The sequence below is a fragment of the Monodon monoceros genome, unplaced genomic scaffold (assembly GCF_005190385.1).
Source record: "Monodon monoceros isolate NGI ecotype Baffin Bay Population unplaced genomic scaffold, NGI_Narwhal_1 Super_Scaffold_16, whole genome shotgun sequence".
NCBI classification, from domain to species: Eukaryota; Metazoa; Chordata; class Mammalia; order Artiodactyla; family Monodontidae; genus Monodon; species Monodon monoceros.
This window is the reverse complement of record NW_021703772.1, coordinates 8479166-8503221: the sequence shown is the minus strand read 5'-3', so window position 1 is coordinate 8503221 and position 24056 is coordinate 8479166. Positions and strand designations below refer to the sequence as shown.

The window sequence follows — 24056 nt, the reverse complement described above, 5'->3', positions numbered from 1 at the left end:
ATTGAATAATAATTTTTCCTTATGACATTCTTGCTGATGTGTAAGCATATACCCTCATTGTGTCAGGGGCATTTCCGGGTCTGGGGTGGTGGTTTCTGGCTTGTCAGCTAGCCGCCCCCCTCACTCCGGGCTGGGGGGGGGGCCCCACCCAGCCTTGGGGTCTTTTGTTTCCCCGGAGTGCCGCACTGCCCGCCCCTCCCATCTCTTGAGCACGCTCAGTGACTCTTATTCAGAAGGAACCACAGCGCGGGTTACACGAGTCGTCCTGTCTGCGTCCCGCACAGTGTCTGGACACTGCTCTGATGTCGTCTTCCTCCCTCTGTCCCACCAAAGCTTTCTACTGTCTTTCACTTCCAGTCCTGTTCAGCCTCCAAGTCTCCTCTGATTCTGTGTGTTCCATATTTTAATACGCTCGGCTTCTCTCAGAGCAACACTGCCGTCGTCTCCATGTGTCTTGCTATTTTCACTTAGACTTCAGGTGAAGTTGAAGTGAGCATACTGAGCAGCGAAAGCAATGGCTTAGAGGAATCAGGGAAGTGAAGGGTGTTGGGGTTTGTCTGGTTAGTTAATGAACTGAGCTGGTTGTTAAGCCAGCTGTCATTACCCGCAGGAATGTCATTTTGTGGGTAGGGAAGTTGCTGTCTAGAGCAACGCAGCATCGCGACAAGTCCTCCAGGATTCAGAACCTGCTTCCATCCGCAGTCCTGGCACACACTCAAAGAAATCTGCAAAAATGGAAAAGGTCCATTCCGCTAGGGGAAATATGTTGATTACACTGCCTGCCTGGTCACCTTGGTCCACCCTTTCTCTCCCATGTGGAGTGTTTTTTCCTTATTTTTACAAAGAGTGAGATTTCCAATTGAGTGTTCTGAGAAGGTGTCTCAAATTTAAACTGCTGGTAGAAGTCTTATAATTATTTCAAGTGGAAAACACACTCGATACTTTCACTTGTCATATGTAAAACCACTTGAATACATTCTGCTCTCTGCATTGTATCTGTAAGAATCTGAGTTTTCAAATGCATTTAGCGGTCAGCCTGAGTTTTGTTTTCAGGCCAGTTGCTTAGAACCTGGTCTGTCTGGGGTATTATGTGTCTAAGCCCTCCAGTTAAGGATCTTGTAGTGTCATAAGGTCACCGAGCCGCTATGGGGAAGCTTCGTATTAGAACATCTAAATTCATCTCAGCTCAAGTGCCTTTTTTATGAGGCATTCTTAATTTCTCGAAGTAATCAGTTATCCCTGGGCTCTCCCTTCAGTAATCTGATGCATTCTGCCGAAGTACATAAAGACCAGTAATTTTAGTAAAATTCCTCCCAGCAATGGTATTTAAAACCCACCCTAATGAGACATTTATTCTTGAAGCATTTCCTTATCCATCACCTGCTTACTTCACAGAGTAGATTGCAAAGTATGTTTCATTTGGAATTCCCAGGCAGCTCGGAAAAGCTGGCAATGTGGCTGGTGCTGTTTTTACACGGTGTGTTCTGCACCCGGGTGCTGCCGCATTCAGCTGCTCACACACACTTAAGTGAGGCAAGGGAAATTCTTCCCACTTAAATTGGGGGAAACTAGTGGAAGTAGTCTCCTCTCTCCCAGAGAGAAGGCTGAAGCTGTAAACTTATCACTGAATGTCTCCTAGGTTTGCCCATTTCAAAAAGTTCTGACACATCCTCGGTCGTTTCCACCCACTTGGCCCCAACTGAAGAAGTGGACCCAGTGCCCTGCTATCAGTAGGCATCAGTTTTACAGCCTCTCTCCTTTCGTTTCCCACCACACCTAGTGGTTTCCTCTGCCTTCCCGAAGCTCCCCCTGCGTCTAGTTTCCCAAGAGTTGCTGGAAACAGATTGAATAGTATTGAATTAAGCTCTTGCTTCTCTTTGCTAAGTTGCACTTTCCAGCTCATCGAGTACAGCCCATTTTCCTTCTGCTCTTTACATTTCAGGGGTCCTAACGATGCCTCCGTTTCCTTTTTGCTGATATCAGTGTTTCTTAGAAAAACTATGACAGTGACTTGTTTGTGTCTATACAGTATATGGCTTTTCAAAATCAGAGAACTTAAGAGATTTCCTTAATCAGTAAGGCATGATTTTAAAAGGGACAGGATTTTAAATGATCTCATTCGCCAGATGGAGAAACTCAGGCATTGACAAGAATCACGTCTAATCAGAGCCTCATTACAAACTTTCTTAACCAGGAACTATCAATTTAATAATGATTTTCACATCCATTTGCTTACATTTATGCATCTTACATCAACGTAATATTCTTGAAAGCACCAAGAGTATTTGCCTGCGTGTTGGCAGTAGAGAAACCGTGGCAGAGGAAGCAAATTCTCCAGGTGGCAAGCAGATCGGCTGAGATGCCCTGGTTCTTCCTCTGGCCCTACACTTGCATATGACACTGTGACTTAAGTCGACTTTTATTACAGGGTCGTATATATTAGGGACCAAATGTAGAAACTGGCCTGTGTTTTATGAAGGTTATCAATTACCAATGAATTTAGCTATGAAGTATTTTTAATAAAAAACAGCTTCAACTTGCTTTAAATTTTTAAAAATTTGAATAATATTTCAGTGAATCTCTTACTAACTTATTTTTGAACGAGTTAATAAATCAAGCTTTAACTTATGATGGAGAATATGTTCGCTGGTTTGTATATTTGCAGGTGAATGCCTTACATATGTACTCGTTGTCGAGAGTAAAGAAGTACTTTTGTGAGCGTTGACTAAGGTTAGCCATTGACCTTTTATTTTTCATTGAAATGGAATGTGGGCATTTGTTTTGTTTCTTAAGGTTTCATATCTCATCCTGGCAGGGAAGTGGTGTATGACCAATACCTCTGTGAAACTGTGATCCACATGCCCATTTCCAGCTGGTGCCTCCAAAGCCTGGTTCCCTAGGAAAGAGATGAAATACTACCCCACTGCCCAGAGCGCTTGGCCACTCACGCTGACCACACAGCCCAATGCTTTTGTCCACAAAGAGCAGTCATTTTCCTAAAATAATCATATAATGTACACACTATTTGATCACTAAGATGCTGGTATTGTAGTAAGCTAAACTCTAAGCCAAGGCAGCAGCATAAATCTTACCTGGCTGTCCCAGACCTGACCTCAGGTAGGGCCTCATATAGCATTACCTTTAAGGAACCCCGAGTGAAATTTCAGGATGGCGTGTTCACATGCACTTGACAGAGCTGCCAACTCAGGTGAAGCAGCAAGAGAAGGCAGCAGCCCTTGCATGGAGAATGAGTCAGGACTAGAGGCTGGACGACCATGAACCTGGTGTTCCAGGTAGGACAAGAGCGGATTCTCCGTCGGTGATTAGATGCGACAGGAAGAGAGAGGACAAGACACGGGGGTCCAGAACGGTGCCGCGGCCCTCCTCTCCCCTCTCTCTGCCCCATTGAGCTCAATCTCCACCGGGCACTGAGGACCCTCGGGCCTCAGAGGACCCGGTCAGTCCAGCCTGTGCCTCCTCAGAGACCGGCTTCTCTGAGGGGCCCCAGGTGGCTGAGTCAGAAAGATCTGGGCAGAAGGGGACTGGCCCAAGGTTAAAGTCCAGACTCCTGCCTCCAGGCCAGGCTCTCACTGTGGACCTGTCACTTCTCTCCAGCTCAGATTCCACATCAGACAAAGTAGGTGTAATCAAAGGGACCCACACGGAGTCACTGTGAGAATTAAGGTGAAGTGCTGTGGAAATGTAAGGTGGATTCCTCCATGGTTCTGTGGTCACAGAGCATCAATGAAGTGCTCAAATGTAAGCTGGAGGGAGCAGCGTCTCCGCAGCAGCCCCTGCCGCGGGTACGACAGCACGGAGGGTTAGGAAAAGCTATGGGTTGGACTGGAACATGCCTCTCAGTCTGCTGGTTCTGGTCTGCTTCGGGGGCCACCTAGAATAAGTCGAATCCCCTTTCCCTAAGAAAGCCCATCCTGGGGTGACAGCGTCTAGTGGTGGCAGATGGCACTGACTGGGTGGTGAAGAAAGCCCGGGAGACAGGGCTGCGCCCTGGAACAGCCCTACCCAGAGGCAGTCCTCACGGGAATTTGGGCCTTCGCATCCCTTGGAAACTGACTCCGATAAACCAAATTCACAAAAGACTGGGGCACCCAAAATGGCTGGAAGTTTGTTTGAAAACAAGGACAGGTACTTGACGTTTGCTTTCTCTTCCTGTTGGCAAGTTTAGAGGAAGCAAGTCACATGTGGTTGAGTGGGTGAGGAATCAGGAGAAGGATTGGTTAGATAACCTCAGGGACCCTTGTCACCCAGGCGTGCAGCCCTGGGGCACCCCCTCCGCCCTGAGACTGGACGGGCACTGGACGGGCATCTCCTCCAGGGCCCCTCCTTCCTGCCATCTCACTTCACAGCAGTCCAGCTCCCTTCGCACGGACACATTCTTTCCTTAGTTTCTACCTCAGTCAGGTGACGGCCTGGTCTGTTTTGTATTGATCTTTATAATTTAACCTGCAAAGGACAGTGTAATCTCCGAAGCCCTAGCAGGGAGCGGGAAAGAGGACCGCAGCTTCCCCGGTACCATGTACGTCGTTCAGCTGGAGTTTGATTAGACACAGACCCGAGACAGCTCATATATGCTATCATCTTGTTTGTAACTCCTCTCTTTTTGTGTATTTGAAAACTTTTTATTTTGAGATAATTATAGATTGACATAATGATAGAGAAAAATCTTGTGTACCCTTTACCCAATTCCATCCACTGGTAGCATCTTGCAAAGCTACAGCATAACAACAACCAGGGTATTAACACTGATGCATTCAAGAGCCAGAAGATTTCCATTACCACAGGGTCCGTTTACAGCCACAACTCCCATTTCCTCCTTAAAATCTGGCAACCACTAATCTGTTCTCCATTTCCATAGTTTTAGCGTTTCAAGAACGTTGTATAAGTGGAATGATATAGTACGTAACCACCGAGGATTGGCTTTTTTCACACAGCGTATTTCACTGGAGATTCATCCAGGCCCCTGTGTGTCCATAGTTCATGGTGTGGGGCTTCCCTGGTGGCGCAGTGGTTAAGAATCCGCCTGCCAGTGCAGGGGACATGGGTTCGAGCCCTAGTCTGGGAAGATCCCACATGCCGCGGGGCAACTAAGCCCGTGCGCCACAACTACTGAGCCTGCGCTCAGAGCCCGCGAGCCACAACTGCTGAGCCCGCGTGCCACAACTACTGAAGCCCGAGCACCTAGAGCCCGTGTTCCTCAACAAGAGGAGCCACCGCAACGAGAAGCCCACGCACCGCAGGGAAGAGTAGCCCCCGCTCGCCGCAACTAAAGAAAGCCTGAGCGCAGCAACAAAGACCCAACGCAGCTAAAAATAAATAAATAAAATAAATAAATTTAAAAAAAAATAGTTCGTGGTGTGGCTGGACCACAGTTTGTTTAACATTCTCCTGTGGAAGGACATCTGTTGTTCCCAGTTTTTGGTTATTACAAATAAAGCTGCTATGAACATTCATGTACAGATTTTTGTGTGACAATAAGTTTCCACTTCTCTGGGATAAATGCCTAAGAGCATAATTGTTGGGTCACATGTAGCTCCATGTTTAGCTTTTTGAGAAACTGCCAGGCTGTTTGCCGGAGTGGCTGCTCCAGTTCTGTGTTCCCACCAGCAACGTATGTGTGATCTACTTTCTCTGCATCCTCACCAGCATTTGATGTTATTACTGTTTTTAGCTTAGCCATTCTGATAGGTGTGGAGTGACTCACTGTGGTTTTAATTTGCATTTTCCTAATGGGTAGTGATGTTGAACATTTTAATGTGCTTATTTGTCATCCACGTGTCCTCTTTAGTGAAATGTCTCTTCATATTTTTGCCCATTTTCTAACTGGATTGTTTGGGGGTTTTACTGTTGAGTTTTGAGTATTCTTTCTATATTTTATATATTTAGATACTAGTCCTTTGTCAGGTATGTGGTTTCCAAATGTTTTCTGCCAGTCTATAGCTTTTCTTTTTGTCCTCTTAACAGGGTCTTTTACACAGCAAAATTTTTAAATTTTCAATAAAAATCTGATTTATCAAATTTTCCTTTTTATGGACTGTACTCCTGGTATCAAGTATAAGAACGCTTTGCCTTGCCATGGGTCCTGGAGATTTTCTCCTATTCTAACAATTTGATAGCTTTACATTTAAGTCCATGGTCCATTCTGAGTTAATTTTTATATAAGGTGTGAGAATTAAAGTAAGGTTCTTTTTTTTTTTTCCCATGCATGTCCAGTTGCTCCAGCACCACTTGTTTTTGTTTGTTTGTTTGTTTGTTTTTAATAACAATGGTTGGCATTTATTAGTCATTTACAGTGTATCTGGCACTTTTCTAATGTACAGTTTTCAGAAGTGTCCTATGAGTTAGATTCTATTATTACCATGATTTTACAGATAAGGAAACTGAAAGGTAGATGGAATAAACCGTACAAAGCCCAATGGCAGATGACCATCAGAGCCCATGTTTCTAGCCTATGTGCTCTACTATCTCCCGTATAGAATATTTTACCTTCTCTAGTATTAAGATATTTTATAATTTTAGATTTTAAAAGTTTCCCCGGTGATAATTTACTTTTTCACACCAAGAGATCTGTTCCAGTTTGCAGCAATCTAGTCAATAATTCAAAATTTTCATTATTGAATCTTGGGGCAGCACCACTTGTTGAAAAGACTGTCCTTCCTCTGTTGAAATACTTTTTGCACCTTTGTCGAAAATCAGTTGGGCGTATTTGTGTAGGTCTGTTGGAGGTTCTCTGTTTTGTCCAGTTGATCTATATCTCTCTCCCTCTGCCAATACCACATAGTCTTGATTCTGGTAGCTATATAATGTCAACTGGGAAAAAAGTGCACAACCTAAAAGTTGAGAGTTATGTTTTATTCAGGGGCTTTACTGAGGACTGTAGCCTGGGAGACAGCCTCTCAGACAGCTCTGAGGGACTGTTCCAAAGAGGTAAGGGAGGCACTGGATGTAATAGGAGCTTTTGCTGGGGAGGAGAATGTAGTTGAACATCAAAAGATTACTACTAATCACACACACACACAAAAAACGGACATCTCAAGTTAACGATTTTAGTGCTTTTCAGTGTATGGGAAGATGCAAGAGCCTGGGCTCATTGAAATTACCGTTTTGATATTCATCTTAACTATCTAGGGCCAGTACCTTGTTTTTTTCCATCCTGAGTTCCCCTCAGGGTGCACCAGCAGGGGTGGCTGCAGTGGCTGATGACTTTATGGCCACAGCATCCTTTGTTTGCTGAAATGGCAGACGACAGTCTTTGCCTACAATAATAAGTCCTGAAATCAGGTGGACTGACTGATTCCTCCCACTTTATTCTTCTTTTTCAAAATTGTCTTAGCTATTCTAGTTCCTTTGCCCCTTCTGTATAAATTTTAGAGTAGTCTTGTACCCATCTACAGAAAAAGCTTGCTGGGATTTTTATAGAAATTACATTAAACTTGTATATCAACTTGGGGAGAATTGACATTTTAACTATGTTGAGTTTCTAATTCATGAACAAGTTAATGTCTTTCCATTTATTTAGACCTCCTTTGATTTCTTTCTTTAGTGTTTTGTAGTTCTCAGCATACAAGTCCTATACATGTTTTGTTAGATTTACACCTAAGTATTTCTTATTTTATTTGTGTGTGTGTGTGTATAAGCAATTGTAAATTATATTGTATTTTTAATCAGAGTCTTAATTTAAGACTAGTATGTAGAAATTGATTTCTGTATGTTTATCTTATACCCTGTGACCTTGCTGAACTCACTTATTAGTTCTTTGAGTTTGGGGAGGTCAATTCCTTAGGATTTTCTACATAGACAATCATGTCATCTGCAAATAAAGACAATTCTATTTCTTCCTTTCTGATCTGTACGCTTCCTATTTCCTTTTTTGCCTTCTTGCTCTGTCTAGAACTTATAACACTAAGAATGGTGAGAGTAGAAATCCTTCCCTTGTTCCCAGTCTTAGGGGGAAGGCACCCAGTCTTTCACCATTAAGTATAATGTTAAATACAGGTTTTCTATAGATGTTCTTTATCAAGTACCCCCCATTCCTATTCTTCTGAGTTTTTGGTCATGAATGGATATTGAATTTTGCCATGCTTTTTCTTCATCCATTAATATAATCATGTAATTTTCTTTTCTTCGTAAGCCTGCTAATCTTGTGGATTACAATGATTAAATTTTAAATACTGAACCAGACTTGCATCACTAGAACAAACCCCACTTGGTCATTGTATATAATTTTTTTTAGCATATTGATCTATTGGTCTATTCTATTTGCCTATATTTTGTTAAGGATTTTTTTTCATTTTCCTTTAACTTGGTTGTTAAGGACTTTTGCGTCTTTATTTATGATGGACATTTGTCTGTACTCTTTTTATAAAAGTACTATCATTGTCTGGTTTCGGTACCAGGGTAATACCAGCTTCATAAAATGAGTTAGGAATTATTTCTTCCTCTTCCGTTTTTGGAGAACATTGTGTAGAATTGGTGTTAACTTTTTAAAAAGTTTGGTAGAATTCTCCAGTGAAACCATGTGGGCCTGGAGAAGTCTTTGGGGGAATTTTTAAATTAGGAATTCAATTTTCTTGATAATTATAGGATTATTCAAGTCATCTGAGAGGCTTTGTGTTTTTTATCTAAGTTGTCAAATTTATGTACGGTTGCTCATAGTAATCCCTATTATCCTTTTTTTTTTTTCATTTTTTAAAAATATTTTATTTATATAAGTGTGAACTCTACCTCTGTGGATTTCTACCTGATAATCCATTAATATCCACATTTATTTTCATGCTCACATTGTCCCCATTTGGCCAGTGGAAGTCCCACCAAGTTAGCTCTCATGCATTATATGCACAATTTAATTGTGCATTATTTGTTACAAAAAAATTGAACTAATATATCTTTTCAAACAGTGAAAAAGAACAAAAAGTGACAAGGGCCTAAGAGAAGACAGTGGCAAGTAGAAAAGAAATTTAGAAGTATATAGGTGGCGAAAGCGTGATGATTAACTTGGTATGGGCCTATTATCCTTTTGATGTCTGCAGGTCTGTAGTGATATCTCCTGTTTCATTCCTGATATCAGTAATTTGTGTCTTCTTTTTCTTTGCCAGTCTTGCTACAGGTTTGACAATTTCATTAATCTTTTCAAAGAATCAGCTTTTAGTTTTACCAGTTTTCTCTGTTGTTTTCCTTTTCATCGATATCTGCTCTTCTCTTTATTATTGCCTTCCTTTTGTTTGCTTTATGTTTACTTTTCTATGTTCTTGAGACTTCCTGTTTTTTTCATTTGTTTCAAGAATGTTTGTGATTGCTCACTGAAGCCATTTTATGATGGTCGCTTTAAAATTTTTTCAGACAATTCTAGCATCTCTGTATCTTGATGTTGGCATCTCTTGATTGTCTCTTAATTCAGTTTGAGAGCACGCTCGTGCCTGGTATGATGAATGATTTTTTATTTAAACCCAGATATTTTGGATACTATGTTATGAAACTTTTGTCTTATTTTAAACCTTCTCTTTTACCTGGCTTCTTCTGACCCTGCTGTGGCAGAGGAGCGGGGGCTTCTCCTCATTACTGTTAGGTGTGGGTAGAAGTCCAGGTTCTGCAGTTGGCCTCTGTTGACACCCCGGGGAGCGGGGGAGGAGACTCCTTGTTACTGCAGGACAGGGGTGAGAGTTCTCCATCCCTGCTGGGCCGCCACTAACACCTCCCTGACTGGAAGAGGTGGTAGGAATGCCTTGTTACTGCCCCCCACGTGGCCTCCCCGACACCACAGGAACATGGTGAAACGTGGCAGTGGTGAACGTCTTGAGTCTCCACCAGGCCTCCTCTGACACCGTCCCTGGTTGCGGGGCAGGGACATCTCATTACTGCAGAGTCGGGGTGGAAGTCCAGCCTCTCCACCTGGTCTCTACTCTCCCCTCCGGGTAGGGGAGCTTCATTACCACCCAGCAAGGACAAAACTCCCCCTCCCTACTTGTCCCTCTCTGATATCACCCCGGTGGGGGTTACTGGGGTGCCTCGTTACAGCCTGGTAAGGGCAGAAGTCTCAGCGCCCTGACGCCCTTGCTGGTGTGGTTGTGGGTGGGATGACAGTGTTTGCTCCGGTGTTTGGTTAGTGTCTAAAAGTTCCATCGTGCTGGGCTCCCCGTTTCCTGGTTCTTTGGCTAGACGGAGTAGGCTTTGGGGGACTTTTTTTTGTCTTCACCATGCTCGTTTCCGGGTTGCTGGCTTCTTCAGCGCCAAGTGGGGAATCTCTAAGGCAAAAAGTAAACCCAGGGGACTCACCACCTTTTATTCCTTGTGTTTCAGGATACCCAGCCAGTCTGCCCCCTCCTCTCCACCTCTCAGGGTCTCATATTTATTTTGTACGTAATGTCCAGTGTTTTTGGTTGTACTTAGTGGGAGGAACAGGGAAAAATATGTCCACTCCATCTTCCCAGAAGCAAAACAGTTTTTCTCTTTTTGCTGAGTCTTCTTATTGACCGTAAACTGCGGAAGAAGAGCAAGCCTATAATATACAGTTTTGTATCCTCTGTAAGGCCTGCGCATGTGGAGGTGCTTAGTAGTTATTTGTAGACTGGCTGATTTGGCTGTTTACATGGCACCTTGACCTCACAGAGAAAAACATCCTGAGAACTGTAACTAGGAGAGACCATTCAACAGCATCTTGGGTGAACCTCTTCCCACCTGTGGCCGTGGAAGTGTTCATTAGGCGCCCAGCTTCCTAAAGACGTAGGTTGGCATTTTCCCTTTCATCTTCGCGGAGGTTGTGAGCGGAGGGCAGACGGCCCTGGAGAACCTTTGAAATGCAAACCCATGAGCCGCTGCTGTTGGGCTAAGGTCTTCCCATTTCATGAGGCGCCCACTTGGGGAGGCGCCCTCTGGGAACTTGCAGCGAGGGAGGGGTCCAGAGCACTCACCCCGTGTCTCCTCCTTTGAAACAGGAGGACCATGACACTATGGAAGCCGATCTGGACAAAGATGAACTGATCCAGCCCCAGCTTGGAGAGCTCTCAGGCGAGAAGCTTCTGACCACGGAGTACTTGGGAGTAAGTACCGTGTGACGGGGGCGGGACCCCGAAATAGAAAGGAGAGATGGACCATTGATGGACTTAGCATTTGCAGTAACACATAAGGGTTTGGTTTGGTCTGTTATGATACTATGTTTATTAGAAGATATGTGTCAGCCAGCTTGCTTCCAGCGGCCCTAGTTACTATCCTAAACAGACCCGCTGCTGGACAGAAGGCGGTTAGAGTATAACTAAAAGGCACACTCCAGAGCCTTCGTAACATCCGAGGGTAAGCCCGTCCTTAGTAGCAATCGTCTGCCCGTCCAGCGTCTTTGTTTTCTCGTGCCTCATCCGTGAGAAGGGAAGACTGCTGCAGCTTTGTCAGTCGTCAGCACACAGGTGATGGCCGAAGCCATCCGAGCAGGTGAGGTCCCCCGCTGAGGGAGGCAGAGGGTGGAGAGGGAGGGAGGGCGGGGCCGAGCCAGCAAGTCAGGCGCAGGAGAAGGAAGACGGGCCCCTGAGAAGGACAGAAAGTGAACAGCCAGGGAGGCTTGAGGAGAACCAGGAGAAAGCAGTGCCACGGAAACCAGGAGGCAGGGGTGTTTCCGGGTGGGCTGAGTGGTCAGTCAAAGCACCAAGAGGCCTGTGGAGTCACACGTCTGTGAGGGGCCATAATCTGAACTCCCCGACGACCCCGATGCTCCGGGAACGCCCTGCTACCACCCACCAGCTAGGTAGGGAAGGGTGTGAGTCAGGGGAGCTGGCTACTGGCTGGGAGAGGACGGCGGCGTCGAGGACCCAGGTGTCTCGTGGAGCCTTGATCAGAGGACACATGGGTGAGCAGGTGGGATGCCGCAGGGTAAGGTGTCTGAAGGGAGCAGCAATGGTACAGGATGAGGCCAGTTCAGACCGAAGCCCCGTGACAGATGGCTAGCACGTAGGAGTGAAGGCCGTTGGTATTAAAAGGAGCTCCTGGAATTTTGAAGCTGGTGGTTGACTGGGTCGGCTACGTGGACCCTGAAATCTCCTCAGATTGGGCAGGTCAGTGTTGGAGCTGGGATGCTGAACAATCGAAGCGAGGACAGTGACTTGGGAAGGAAAAAGGTGGTGGGTGCAGGTGGCGTGAGCCTTTCCAGGGGCAGGTGGAAGCAGAAAGCACCTGTCCATTCCCATTGCTGCCCCGTCCAGGCCCTCATCACCTCACCCTGGGCACTGGTCTCCCTGGTCACCTGGGCCTGGTCTTCCTCATTGTTCAAGGAGTTTCCAGGGGCCCCAGGCTGGAGTCAGTATATGCTGGCAGAACTTGAAGTTGGAGGACAGCCAAGGGCCCAAGCATGGGGACATTGTCGGCGAGGGTTTTGGAGTTTACTCTGCACGAGCTGGGAAGCTGTTGGAGGGCGCAGAGCAGGGTAGTGCTCAGTTTGACTTACGTTTTACTATATTAACTTCTATTTTCACTCTGGCTGCTTTGTGGAGAATAGACCACATGGGGCAAGAGTTAAAGAAAGGGGGTGATTTAGGAGGCTGGGTGACCACCGGCCCCCAGTCATGGACAAGTGCCTATAGCCCGCCACTGTCCCTAGAAACAGCTCAGGGATCAAAGGAACCTAACTGACTGCGGAGGCTCCATTACGTTAAGTCAAGTGGGGAGGTAGGTGCTTGAGAAGGGACAGAAGTGAGGCCATCCGGGTTCCAAACTGCTGACGGAAGTCTTGAGCCCTGACTAGGCCTTTGCTTCCCTTTGGAAGAACACTGGCTTTGTCAGGGAAGGCCTGAGCTCCATTTGACAGGACGTGCATTATTTTTTTCAATTCATTTATTTTTTATTTTATTTATTGTTGTCTGTGTTGGGTCTTCGTTGCTGTGCGAGGGCTTTCTCTAGTTGTGGCGAGCGGGTGCGACTCTTCGTTGTGGTGCGCGGGCTTCTCACCATGGTGGCTTCTCTTGTTGCGGAGCATGGGCTCTAGGCGTGCGGGCTTCAGTAGTCGTGGCACACGGGCTCAGTAGTTGTGGCTCACGGGCTCTAGAGCGCAGGCTCAGTAGTTGTGGCACACGGGCTTAGTTGCTCTGTGGCGTGTGGGATCTTCCTGGACCAGGGCTCGAACCCGTGTCCCCTGCACTGGCAGGCGGATTCTTAACCACTGCGCCACCAGCGAAGCCCTGGACGTGCATTTTTAAAAGCAAGATTCTCATGCTTCATGGGCAGGTGGTGAGGAAAACAGAAGGCAAGTTGGTGGGGCTTCTCTGGAGGATGGTGGCGAAGCTGTCGAGAACTCAGCCCTGAGATGCTGGGACTTCCCCACAGACACCACTGCACAAGCATGCGAGGGTCAGCAAGGATGTTCAGACAGAAACCGCAGTACAGCCCCTCCGCTAAATAGCTTTTAGCACCTCTGCCCAGTGAAATGCCGCGGGTGAGATCTTATGTTGATGTGGTGAAGATTTTTAACAGCAACAACGAAAACAAGACACCGAACATGCTGGAACTACCAGTTTAATCTTGCAGTTTGGTGAGGCACAAAGTGACAGAGCTTTCAAATCAACCAATAATCCAGCTTAATGGCATCCAGAAATGGTGTCACTTTACCATAGCCTGCAGTTCTAAATCTTCTTAATGCATAGGTACTGTTCTTTTACCAGAAGGAAATATTTAGGAAAGTTCTACACATGCTTGTTTATCTCATTGGTGTCAGTTACTTGTCGGTGGCAATGTGAGTGGTAAGAATGAAGTACAGAAAGAATTCACTATAGGGACGTAAAGACCAAGGTTATTAGTTTCCTAGGGCCGCAGTAACAAATGACCATAAACTGGATGGCTTAAAACCACAGAAATGTATTCTCCCACCATTCTGGAGGCCAGCAGTCCACAGTCAAGTTATCAGCACAACCACACTCCCTCTGAGGGCTCTAGGGGAGAACCTTTCTTGGTCTTGCACCTTCTGGCGGCTCCAGACCCTCCTTGGCTTGTGGCTGTGGAACTCCAGACTCTGCCTCCTCTCCTCTTCTCTTTGTGTTCTCTTGTCTCTTATGACACTCTTCACTGGATTTAGGATAATCTAGGATGATCTCTTCATGTTAGGATCCCTAATGTAACTACATCTGCAAAGACTGTTTATCCAAATCAGGCCACGTTCACAGGTTCCCGGGGTTAGTACATGGACAGATCTGTTGGAGGCCACCATTCGACCCACTAGACCAGGTCACCATAGGATCTCATGTGGAAACGCTTTAAAGTTTTATTAGGAAACTTGCTGTTGAGCAGTAATCGCTGAGGTTGTGGGAACACGGCCCATTTTGCTGTCTTTGTTCGTTAGATTCCTCAGCTGCTCTCAGCCACCCAGCCTTGACTTGAAATTGACAGCCGGCCAGCGCTGTGAGCTCGCCTCACCTGCCCACCTTTGGCTCTGGTGGTTCACGTGGGGGTTGTGCACTCATACCTGCTAACTGCTTGTGTCAAACGAGGGAACCTGCCAGAGATAGAAGGCGTTGCATTTCACTAGGGAATGTGCACCCCAAAAATCACAATTCACGCCTCCCATCCTGGTGTACTAGGTAGACTGTAGATTTTTCAAGATCAGTGGAAAGCTGTTGACTTTTAGAAACTTGTATTCAAAACTTTTTCATTGAACCTGTGCCATTTGCCTAACACACAACAGAATGCTGGCAAAGTTTCTCAAGCTGTTATCTTCCAGAAGTTTACAGAAGATGACAGAGCAGATAAAAGTGTGCTGCTGTTGAGGGATGGGGGGTCAGGGGGTTGACGGGTATCATCCTGTGATGTCAGAGCTGGCCATCGAAGGTGCGTTAAAATAGAGTCTAGGGGCTTCCCTGGTGGCGCAGTGGTTGGGAGTCCGCCTGCCGATGCAGGGGACACGGGTTCGTGCCCCGGTCCGGGAAGATCCCACATGCCGCGGAGCGGCTGGGCCTGTGAGCCATGGCCGCTGAGCCTGCGCGTCCGGAGCCCGTGCTCCACAACGGGAGAGGCCGCAACGGTGAGAGGCCCACGTACCACAAAAAAAATAAAAATAAAAAAATAGAGTCTAGGTCCCAGCCCAGACCTCCTTACCATAATCCCAGGAGTGGTAATTGTACACACCAGTGATTTAAAAACTATAATACTAGTTAGGGCGTGAGCGGGGAGGTGCAGTGAGGGCAGCCTGCCGGGGTGTCGAGGAGATGGAAGGGAGCCCTTCCCAGGATGCCTGGACCCATGACTCCCTGCTTGCTGGGCATTGATGGCCACCCCGCGCCCTGCAAGGCCACACTCGCCGCCTGTCCTCACCCCCCCAAGTTCAAGCAGATAGCGCCTGCGCACTGCAGAGCCCAGGCCATGAAGAAGTTGGCGACCACAGGGAACTCAGGGAAAGCTTGGGCAGAACAAGCCACTTTTCCTGGGCTTGCCTGAGCGTGGTGGTGGCCACATCACATGTATCCGTTCACTCATAATTCTGGTGAAAACAGCACCCTTTTGTGTTTCTTCTTCAGGCCGTGATCAGCAGCAGATCAAGACTGATGACTTGCCAACTTCTCCTTGCTTGGTTATTTCTAAATCTTTCGGAATCATCCATGTTATGCCGAATAATCACTTAGTTCTTCCTAAAAAGAGTGCCCTGCTTTAAATATCTTCAGTACCCTGGGTGAAGGAGTGTAGATATTTATCATAGGATCTCAGTTGTTTTGTTTTTATTTTGAAGTTTAAACTTATTGTTCAGTTACCTTTAACAACAGTCATAGGCGTGCCTTAAATTAGCTGGGCTCACGTCCTGGGCCAAGTCCTGTGCGGATTGCCTCACACATCTGATTCCATTTATTTAATCCTCCCAACAAAGGATGGGGTAAATTCTGCTCGTATTGCGTGTCATAGATGAGGCAGCTAAGGCTGAGAGCGTTGAGGAGCATTCTCAGGTGTTATCTGAGCCTGCTTGCTCTTTACCACTAAGCTCTGCTGCCTTCTGGGAGAACCGTTGATTTTCCAGTGAATTCTGTTCCGTATTTGAAAGTTTAGAGTCTCCAACTGTGTGAAATATTCAGAATTACTCTATGGTCCAATTTCTGAGCATAGACTCAGTTTGGAGGGGGAATGCCTGGTGTCAATGCTAATCACTCCCTTTCCACACTTCCTTTTCTGCCAAGTTGGTTTGGAGATCTCCTAAAGGGCTGGTTAAAGCAGGGGTCCTGGCCCAACCTCCGGACAGCCTGAGCGTGTGGACCTGGCCCCAGGAATCTGCCTCTTTATTACACCCCTCAGTGGTTCTAAAGCCAGCATCTGGGCCATGGAAACATTGCCACGTGGGCAGACCTCAAGGTTAGCGGGGCCTCAGCAGGGGAAGTGAGTGCATCTGGCCAGGGGGCAGGGCCAGCCTGCCGGAGACAGGGAAGAAGCTTGGGCGCCTGCAGCTGGCCCTGTTTTACTCGCAGTGAAAACCAAAACCGGAGAAGGAAGGGCCTCAGTTTCCAATTTTTCCTTTTTTTTTTTTCAAATTTGTCTCCACTTTGGGGTTTTTTTCTAATCACTTTGCAACCAATTATTCCTGCTCTGCCTGACTCTGATGATTGAAAAGTCACTTGGAACTAACTAAAAAGTCCATATTCCTATGTGTGAAAACACAACCAAACAAGCAGGGGGAAGAATCCCCAACCCCCAAAGATTCCAAATCCTTTTCTTTTTCAGTTTGTTTCTGGGATTCTTTTTTCTGATTGCAAAAGAAATACATGCTTATTACTGAAAAGTCAAAAGTAAGCACAGCATAAACAACCACCATAATAATTCTGTCCACCCAGAGATAACCACTGTTCCCTCTATTTTCCTTTCATTTATCTCTGTATCTCATCTTTCCTTTGTCAGTTGGTTTTGAGCTCATCTGCAAGTAGCAGGGAATCCAGCCTTATCAGACCCCAGGCTCGTCTCTTGCCTTCTTTCACCCAGCCCGTCAGAAGGGAAGATCCAGGTTTTGTGGGCCCTCCAGTGTACAGGGTTTTGCAGGCCTTCTTTAAAACAATGGAATACAAAGTTTAGGTATAAAAGTGAATACTTAGAATGAGACTAAGAAAAATAAATCACAGTCAAATTCAAATTTTAAGAACTGACAGATTGATAACCAATAAGGACCTACTGTATAGCACAGGGAACTCTACTCAGTATCTTGTAATAACCTATAATGGAAAAGAATCTAAAAGAGAATAGACATATGTATAACTGAATCACTTTGCTGTACACCTGAAACTAACACAACGTGGTAAATCAACTATAGTTCCATTTTTTTTTTTTAAAAGTAGGTAAAGGGAAAAAAAGAACGAACTGACGGTATCGCAAACAGAAAATGATGTTTTATTAACTAGCTGCCCGCCACGTGCTTCATGGTTTTCTTTCCGTACATTTTTTGTTTTATACTCTTTGATTGCCTCTACATATGTTGCAACGAGTTTGTAATATTTTCTACAGAGAAAGAAAAGAAAATTAGTCCTTCCTGTAATGTATTTGATCAGCTTTGTTTCTATCTTTTTTTTTGGCGGTACGCGGGCCTCTCACTGTTGTGGCCTCTCCCGTTGCGGAGCACAGGCTCCGGACGTGCAGGCTCAGCGGCCATGGCTCACGGGCCCAGCCGCTCCGCGGCATGTGGGATCTTCCCGCACCGGGGCACGAACCCGTGTCCCCTGCATCGGCAGGCAGACTCTCAACCACTGCGCCACCAGGGAAGCCCCAGCTTTGTTTCTTATTACTGATAGATTTGAAAATTTTCTTTTGGCTTCACATTTAGTTTTATGGTAATGCTGTGTAAATTTTTAGGATTGTTGTTAAATTTGAGAAAACCATCCTCAAACTTCTTTCATAAAGAAACTGGAAGATTTGGGGGCATTTCAAGTTTTCCTGTGCACTGACTCTTCATAAATTCTCTGATGGTGTGTGGAATTCTAGAAGCCACTTCCACACCAGGACAGCTAGCGATGTTTGGCTATGCACAGAAGTGACTGGGAATCATACTTCCCACTAAACTCAAATTAAAGGTCATCCGGATTCACCGTCCTTTTGGCTAAGTTCTAAATTGCCTTTGGCCATTCCAACACCATGAGGGGGAGTATGGCAAGGGAAGTGAGAGTAGAAAGAAACAGCAGTTTTAAGTGACTGCAACTGAAACATGCTACTTCTGCAAATTTTACAAAAACCATATGAGCACATTGCCAGGGCTCTTTCCGGGGCTGTGAAGCTTTGGTTTCATTAGCTCCATGGGCGCTCTGCCTGGTGCATTGGCCCTTCATTCACATGCTTGTTGCCTCTTGGTCATAAGACGATGGATGCAGCTCCTGGCACAAAACATGATAAAGTCAGGAGGAAGTCAAGCGTGCAGGCCAGCCAAATCCACCCCCTCTACAGTGCTTTTCCCAAAGCTACTTCTGGTGTCCCCCACTTACTTCTTTTTTTTTTTTTTATTTTTTTTATTGGAGTATAATTGCTTTACAATGGTGTGTTAGTTTCTGCTTTATAACAAAGTGAATCAGCTATACATATACGTATATCACCATATCTCCTCCCTCTTGCGTCTCCCTCCCAACCCCCCCCCCCCCCACTTACTTCTTACTGGTCAGAACTGGGCCACGTGGCCCCTAGCTGCAAGGGAGTCTGGAAAGGTGTTTTTAAGTAGACGCATTTCTGGGCCCACAAAATCAGAGGGCTGTTGGTCAAGAAAGAGGGAATGAGTATTAGGTGGCCAGCTAGCAGTGTCTCCTTCAGCTTCCAGGTTGTTTTCCATGTGTATAGATGGACATATTGTGTGCCTGTATTTTCTTACAAAAATTCATACTGCTCTATAGCATGTCATAATTGATTTAAGTGATTCACCAATACTCAAAAACTAGCAAATGGGAAATTTTTTACCTAAATTGACATGTTGACCATCTTTTACTACAGAATAAATTACGTTCAGCTAAATCACAGGCTGCATTTTTTTCTAATTGTGGTTAAACATGCTGTATTTTTTTAGTATCAGAATCTTTTTTCAAACAGCATCTCCATCCGTAACACAGATGGAAGCTGAGTTCCTTTGGTGAGTAGGGTGGTTGTCAGGAACCCTTTCTCTTCTCTCCCAACAACCCCTGAAGCATTTCTGTGGAAATAGCACATTGTTGGTAGACACACTTTAAGACCTTTCCAGCCCAAAAAGGCTCCTTTGCAAACTGAGGTTCCCAGAGAGTGCCCTGGAGCCCTTGTGGGCCCCTCCGTGGCTCCCCACATGCACAGTGGCTTGCGAGGTGAACAGGAAACAAGCCCTCTGGAAAGAGCTGCTCTGAGACACCGAGCGCCTAACACAGTCGTTCTGGGCCCTCACACCAACCCTGTTCACCAGAGACCTTTCCTCAGGCCTTCTGACGACACACCGTATGGTTCTGCCCACAGGCCTGACCCAGTTTCCTCATCCACTGGAGAGGACAAATACCACCCACCTTAGATTGTTTCTTAGGCCTGTGAAGTTTTAGGGAGATGGTGTTGCTGACGGGGTTTTCCAAAGGCTGAAACACTCTCAAATATGTGCTGTGTTCTCTCTCCTCGAGGAAGGAGTTGGGAGGGGTGAGCTGGGAGAGACAATGGAACAGGGAGGAGGCAGGGGGCTTGGGGGGGCTGGCAGCCCACACACTCGCTGTCTCCCTCTCCAGCGCCTAAGCCTGAGCCTTCCTATCCTAGCCCTCTGTGGAAGGACCCGGGTGTCTGACTGGCATAATGGAGGGGGAAAGAGAAGCCCCGGGTGGTCCTAAGGTACTGTTGAATATTGGCCTGAAGGAACCTGCTCTGGTGATGGGGGCGGACATGTGAATTTGACCCTAGGTACTAGACGGGGACAGCGGGACAGAAGGGAAGTCAGAGGAGAAGCAGACAGCAGTGTTGAGTGACGGCAGTTAAAATAGGCTTCTTTTGCAAATTTCGCAAGAGATATTAAGAGAGATGAAGCTGCATATTAGTTCTTATTTGGGAAGCTTAATTACGTTCCATTTCCTCCAAGAGGGTAGGGGCCTCCCCACCCCTCTCACCTGCCTTTCTCCCCTTCACACCCCCTTCCCTCTCCCCCCACCCGCTGACCAACCCCTCCAGCTGGTAGCTGTCCCCCACAGCACAGGTGAGGCCTAGTGATGCTCTCCCAGAGGCAGTGGGCCTTTTTTTTCTTCTTCCTACCTCAAATACTAGATAAACCCAAATAACTTTTAAGTAAAATCAGGAAATCAAAGACGTAATTCCAATTAAAAATTTTTCTTTAACTTCTTATTTGGAAATAATTCCAGATTCACGGGAAGTTGAAAAAGTAGTACAGAGAGGTCCCGTGCACCCTGCACCTGGCGTCCTCAGTGGTGGCTGTAGCATGTATTGGGCCAGGAGATTGATGTTGGTACAGTCCGCAGACTTCATTCACATTTCACCAATTTTACAGTGATTTCTTTTTTAAACAGTTTTTCTTAATTATTAACATAATATAACCATATTACAGAAAACTCGGAAAATAGAGAGGAAAAAAATTATTCTTGGTTCACTGTCCTATGTAGCCACTATAATCATTTTAGTGTTCATTTCCTTCCAGTCTTTTTGTGTACTTAGCATAATGAAAAGCATCATTTATGTACAATATTATAACCTGACCTAACAATGTTTTAAATAAACATTTTTCTTCATAACCTAGTCTTTATCATTGTACATGGCCATGTAATATTTCCAATGAATATGCCATATTTTACTTAATTATTCCCCTATTACTAGACAGTTAGATTGTTCCAGTTTCACTGTGTAATGATTTTGTAACGTACAGCTTTATTTAACATCTTCCACATTTTGGATTCTCTCTCTAGGGTTTAACACCCAAGGATATGAACATTTTAATGACTCTTCATATAAAATGCCAAATTACTTTCCGAAAGAGCTGTCTCAAATTTCCATGCCACTGACATTTTAAACTATTGTCAGAAGTGGATGGGGTCATTTCTTTAATTGTCACTCACTTAATAATTGGAGAATGATACACTTTTTGTAAAGTTGTAGTTTCTAGTTACTTATAAAGTCGATCATCATTTTTTCTTCTCTTTACTGGTGATACTTTTTATTTTGTGACTTGGCTGTTGGAATTCTTTTCCCAGTCATCTACTTAGTGTTTTACTTACTGATTTGTAAGAACTCTTTATCTAATGAAAATCTTAAGCTTTCCTCTATTATACGTGCTGTAAATATTTCTTCCCAGTTCGTTGTTTACCTGTTAATTTGGTTTATCATTAAATTACTGTGTACGTGGAAATGTTGATTTTTTTATGAAACCAAATCTGTCTGTCTTTTTTCCCTTCTTACTTTCAAAAGTCAGTCCTCTCCAGGGATGTGATAAGTTACTATATCCAGTTGTTTTCTTCTCCTTTTTCCGTGGTTTGATTTTGTTTTTTTTATTTATACTGCTAAATGGTATAATATGAAAACCTAAGCAGATTTTCCGCGAAATTTTCTGTTTAGCTGAATGATCTGTGTCATGATCCTTCCTCACTTATTTGCAAATCCTCTTATTACTATAGATTATTAAATGTAGTGAGTTAGAATGTCTAGGTCAGCTCTCAACTAGATGATTTCTCCAGCTCTGTTTCCTCTTTGCTTCCACCAGATCATGACCAACACGGGGAAGGTGAGGCGAAAGGGGGCGGCCGGCGTGCAGTGGGGCGGCCCTGAGCCCCTGTGCCGGCCCATCACTCCCGGCGGCCACAGGACCGGGTACCCAGTGTAAGTCTGGGTACTAAAGGAGGCGGGGATTTACTTTCTTAAGCTTTGTTTTGATCAACTGTAAGTGTAAGATGTACGTATTTTTAAAATTCAAAATAAAATTTCATATCAGAAAGCATTTATCTCTTTATTATTTATCTTTTGGGGATTTTTTGAAAGGAAAGAGGTTGAGTCTCCCTCTTCCCCCCATGTCCCTCAGGGTCTCCAAGCCACTTACAGCCTTTATCCAGGAGAAGGCTGGTGTTGGCCAATGTGATTCTGAAGGAAAGGACCAAAAGGACTAGTGGGTCTACCCAGAAAGGACTCCTGTTCTTTTCTGCAGCCTCTCACCGTAGCACCAGGCCCTTTGTTGGGATGGAGTGTCACAGTTTAAGATGCCGTCAGCTTATTTCTACATGACTCTATAAAGCACCGATATGCATTTTTGGCTGCCAAGCCTTATTCATTCTTCATAGCCTTGCTCCTACCCTGTTTATATAAACAAAACTAGTCTGGTTATCCAGAGCCTCTGGTCTCCCTGGGCACCTGAGGACCTGACCCCTGGGGGCTCTTGGGGAGCCCCAGGCCAGGCAGTCCAGCTTGGTCAGGGTGAAGCCTCTTCCGTGGTCTGGGTGGCCTCTTCTCCTGTCTGGAGAGAACGCTGGAGAGAAACAGGTGCAAATAAGGGGATTATAGAGAGCAGGGGAGAAACCTACATTTATTCATACAACAGTGGCCATAAGATATTTCAAATGAATATGACATATTTTACTTAGTTATCCCCTACAGCTGGGCGGTTTGCTTATTTCCAGGTTTGCTCTATAGTAATCTGTAATGAACAACTCGGCACCGGGGATACAGCAACAAACAAAACGTCACTGCTGTGACTCCTGTTTCCCTTAGGGACCAAATCTAATCAAATGCTGGCCAACCAGTTCCTTCTTAATTGACACCCCCCAACCTCAGCCTCGAAGCCCCACGTTCCCCAGGACACTGTGTGCCCTCCAGCCTGCGTTGTGAGTGCGCTAAATCTCTGTAACAAAGCAGCGCACATATATGCTTTTTTTTTTTTTTTTTTTTTGCCTTTTGCTCTATATCCTGCCCTGCCTGTTCATGGTGCTTGCTACCTCTGCCGGGAAATGTTCCGTCTTCGGGCCCCTGACAAACCCCAGCTCAGAGTTCAAGACCGGCTGAGTCTGTCTGTCTGCCTCTCTCTTACACACACGCACACACACACAGAGGCTTTTCTGCCCCGCACGGCAGTTAGGTGTCTGCTTGTCTTTGCTGCTGGAACTGACATTCAAGAACAGCCGTTTCATGGGGCGCAACCCTAGACAGAGGGGGGGACAAGCCTGCCGTGCTGGAGCAGGTGGCTGCTATCTCCCCGTTGAAGGGGAGTGAGTGCTGTGCTGCTGTGTGCACACTGCAGAACCTTCCTGGGGATCTGCTGTGAAGGCTGACGGGAGATGCCACCCCACATCCTACTTACCTCCCTGTGATGTGCTTTGCCCAGGCCCCCTGTCTCTCGCAGGTGCCCACTGCATGTCTGCTGGGTGAATGAGTCTCCATCGACCCAGGTGCCAGCGGTAGGCACTGCACACACCATTGATAGTGTTCCAGAGAACAAGCTCTTCCCCAGTCCTGTTCCGGCCTAACTCTTGTTGTCACGGCTGACGTATGTCACGTCTTTTCTGATGGAATTCATCCCTTTGCTAATCTGCTTCATCCTTGGAAGAAAGCCCAGAAGATTGATACTTTAAATTGTTTGGTTGAAATGTCATGCTCCCGTGTCACCCAAAGCCAAAAGATCCAATTGTGTGTTAGAAAAATAATAGCCATGTTTCACTGTAAATCTATAAGAGCTAACAAGAGTGAGGTAAGGGCACTTCCTCTTTCTAAAGAGATTCAATATGTGCTAATATCAGTTTAACAAAAGGCTTTCAGGTACTTCCACTTCCTGCATTTTTGTGATGCTACACAGTAGTCAGCAGTCAAATATCTCCCATCTGTATTTATTGCTGTTTTTCTTTTTTTCCTCCAGGCTGGAAGACCATCCCATCTCTCCCCAGATGGCCAAACATGCCAGAAACAGCTGCCTCCCGTCTCTGCCAAATGCCCACCGTCCAGTCTGCAAGGGGGTCATGCCTGGTCCTGAGCCTTGCACTTCCTCCTCATGTAAGCATATTGGCAGCATGTGGGGGGCAGCTTTGGGCCTGGGGGCAGCTCTGGGCCTGGGGGCAGCACTGGGCCTGGGGGCAGCTCTGGGCCTGGGGGCAGCACTGGGCCTGGGGGCAGCTCTGGGCCTGGGGGCAGCACTGGGCCTGGGG

The 24056-nt window shown here is 45.8% G+C and overlaps 1 protein-coding gene across 11 annotated transcripts in view; it reads left to right on the top strand.

Annotated features, from left to right (window-relative positions):
- The window catches only part of ARMC9 (armadillo repeat containing 9), a 146895-nt gene that overhangs the window by 102337 nt on the left and 20502 nt on the right, over window positions 1-24056 (top strand). For all 11 annotated transcript variants that reach the window (XR_003793890.1, XM_029224973.1, XM_029224971.1 and 8 more), the window contains 3 exons: window positions 10950-11054; window positions 21635-21750; window positions 23771-23904. Coding sequence is in view for 10 of the 11 variants with exons in the window: in XM_029224973.1 (XP_029080806.1) it covers window positions 10950-11054; window positions 21635-21750; window positions 23771-23904 (355 nt within the window). In the remaining variant the exon portion in view is untranslated. The remainder of the gene's footprint in view (window positions 1-10949; window positions 11055-21634; window positions 21751-23770; window positions 23905-24056) is intronic.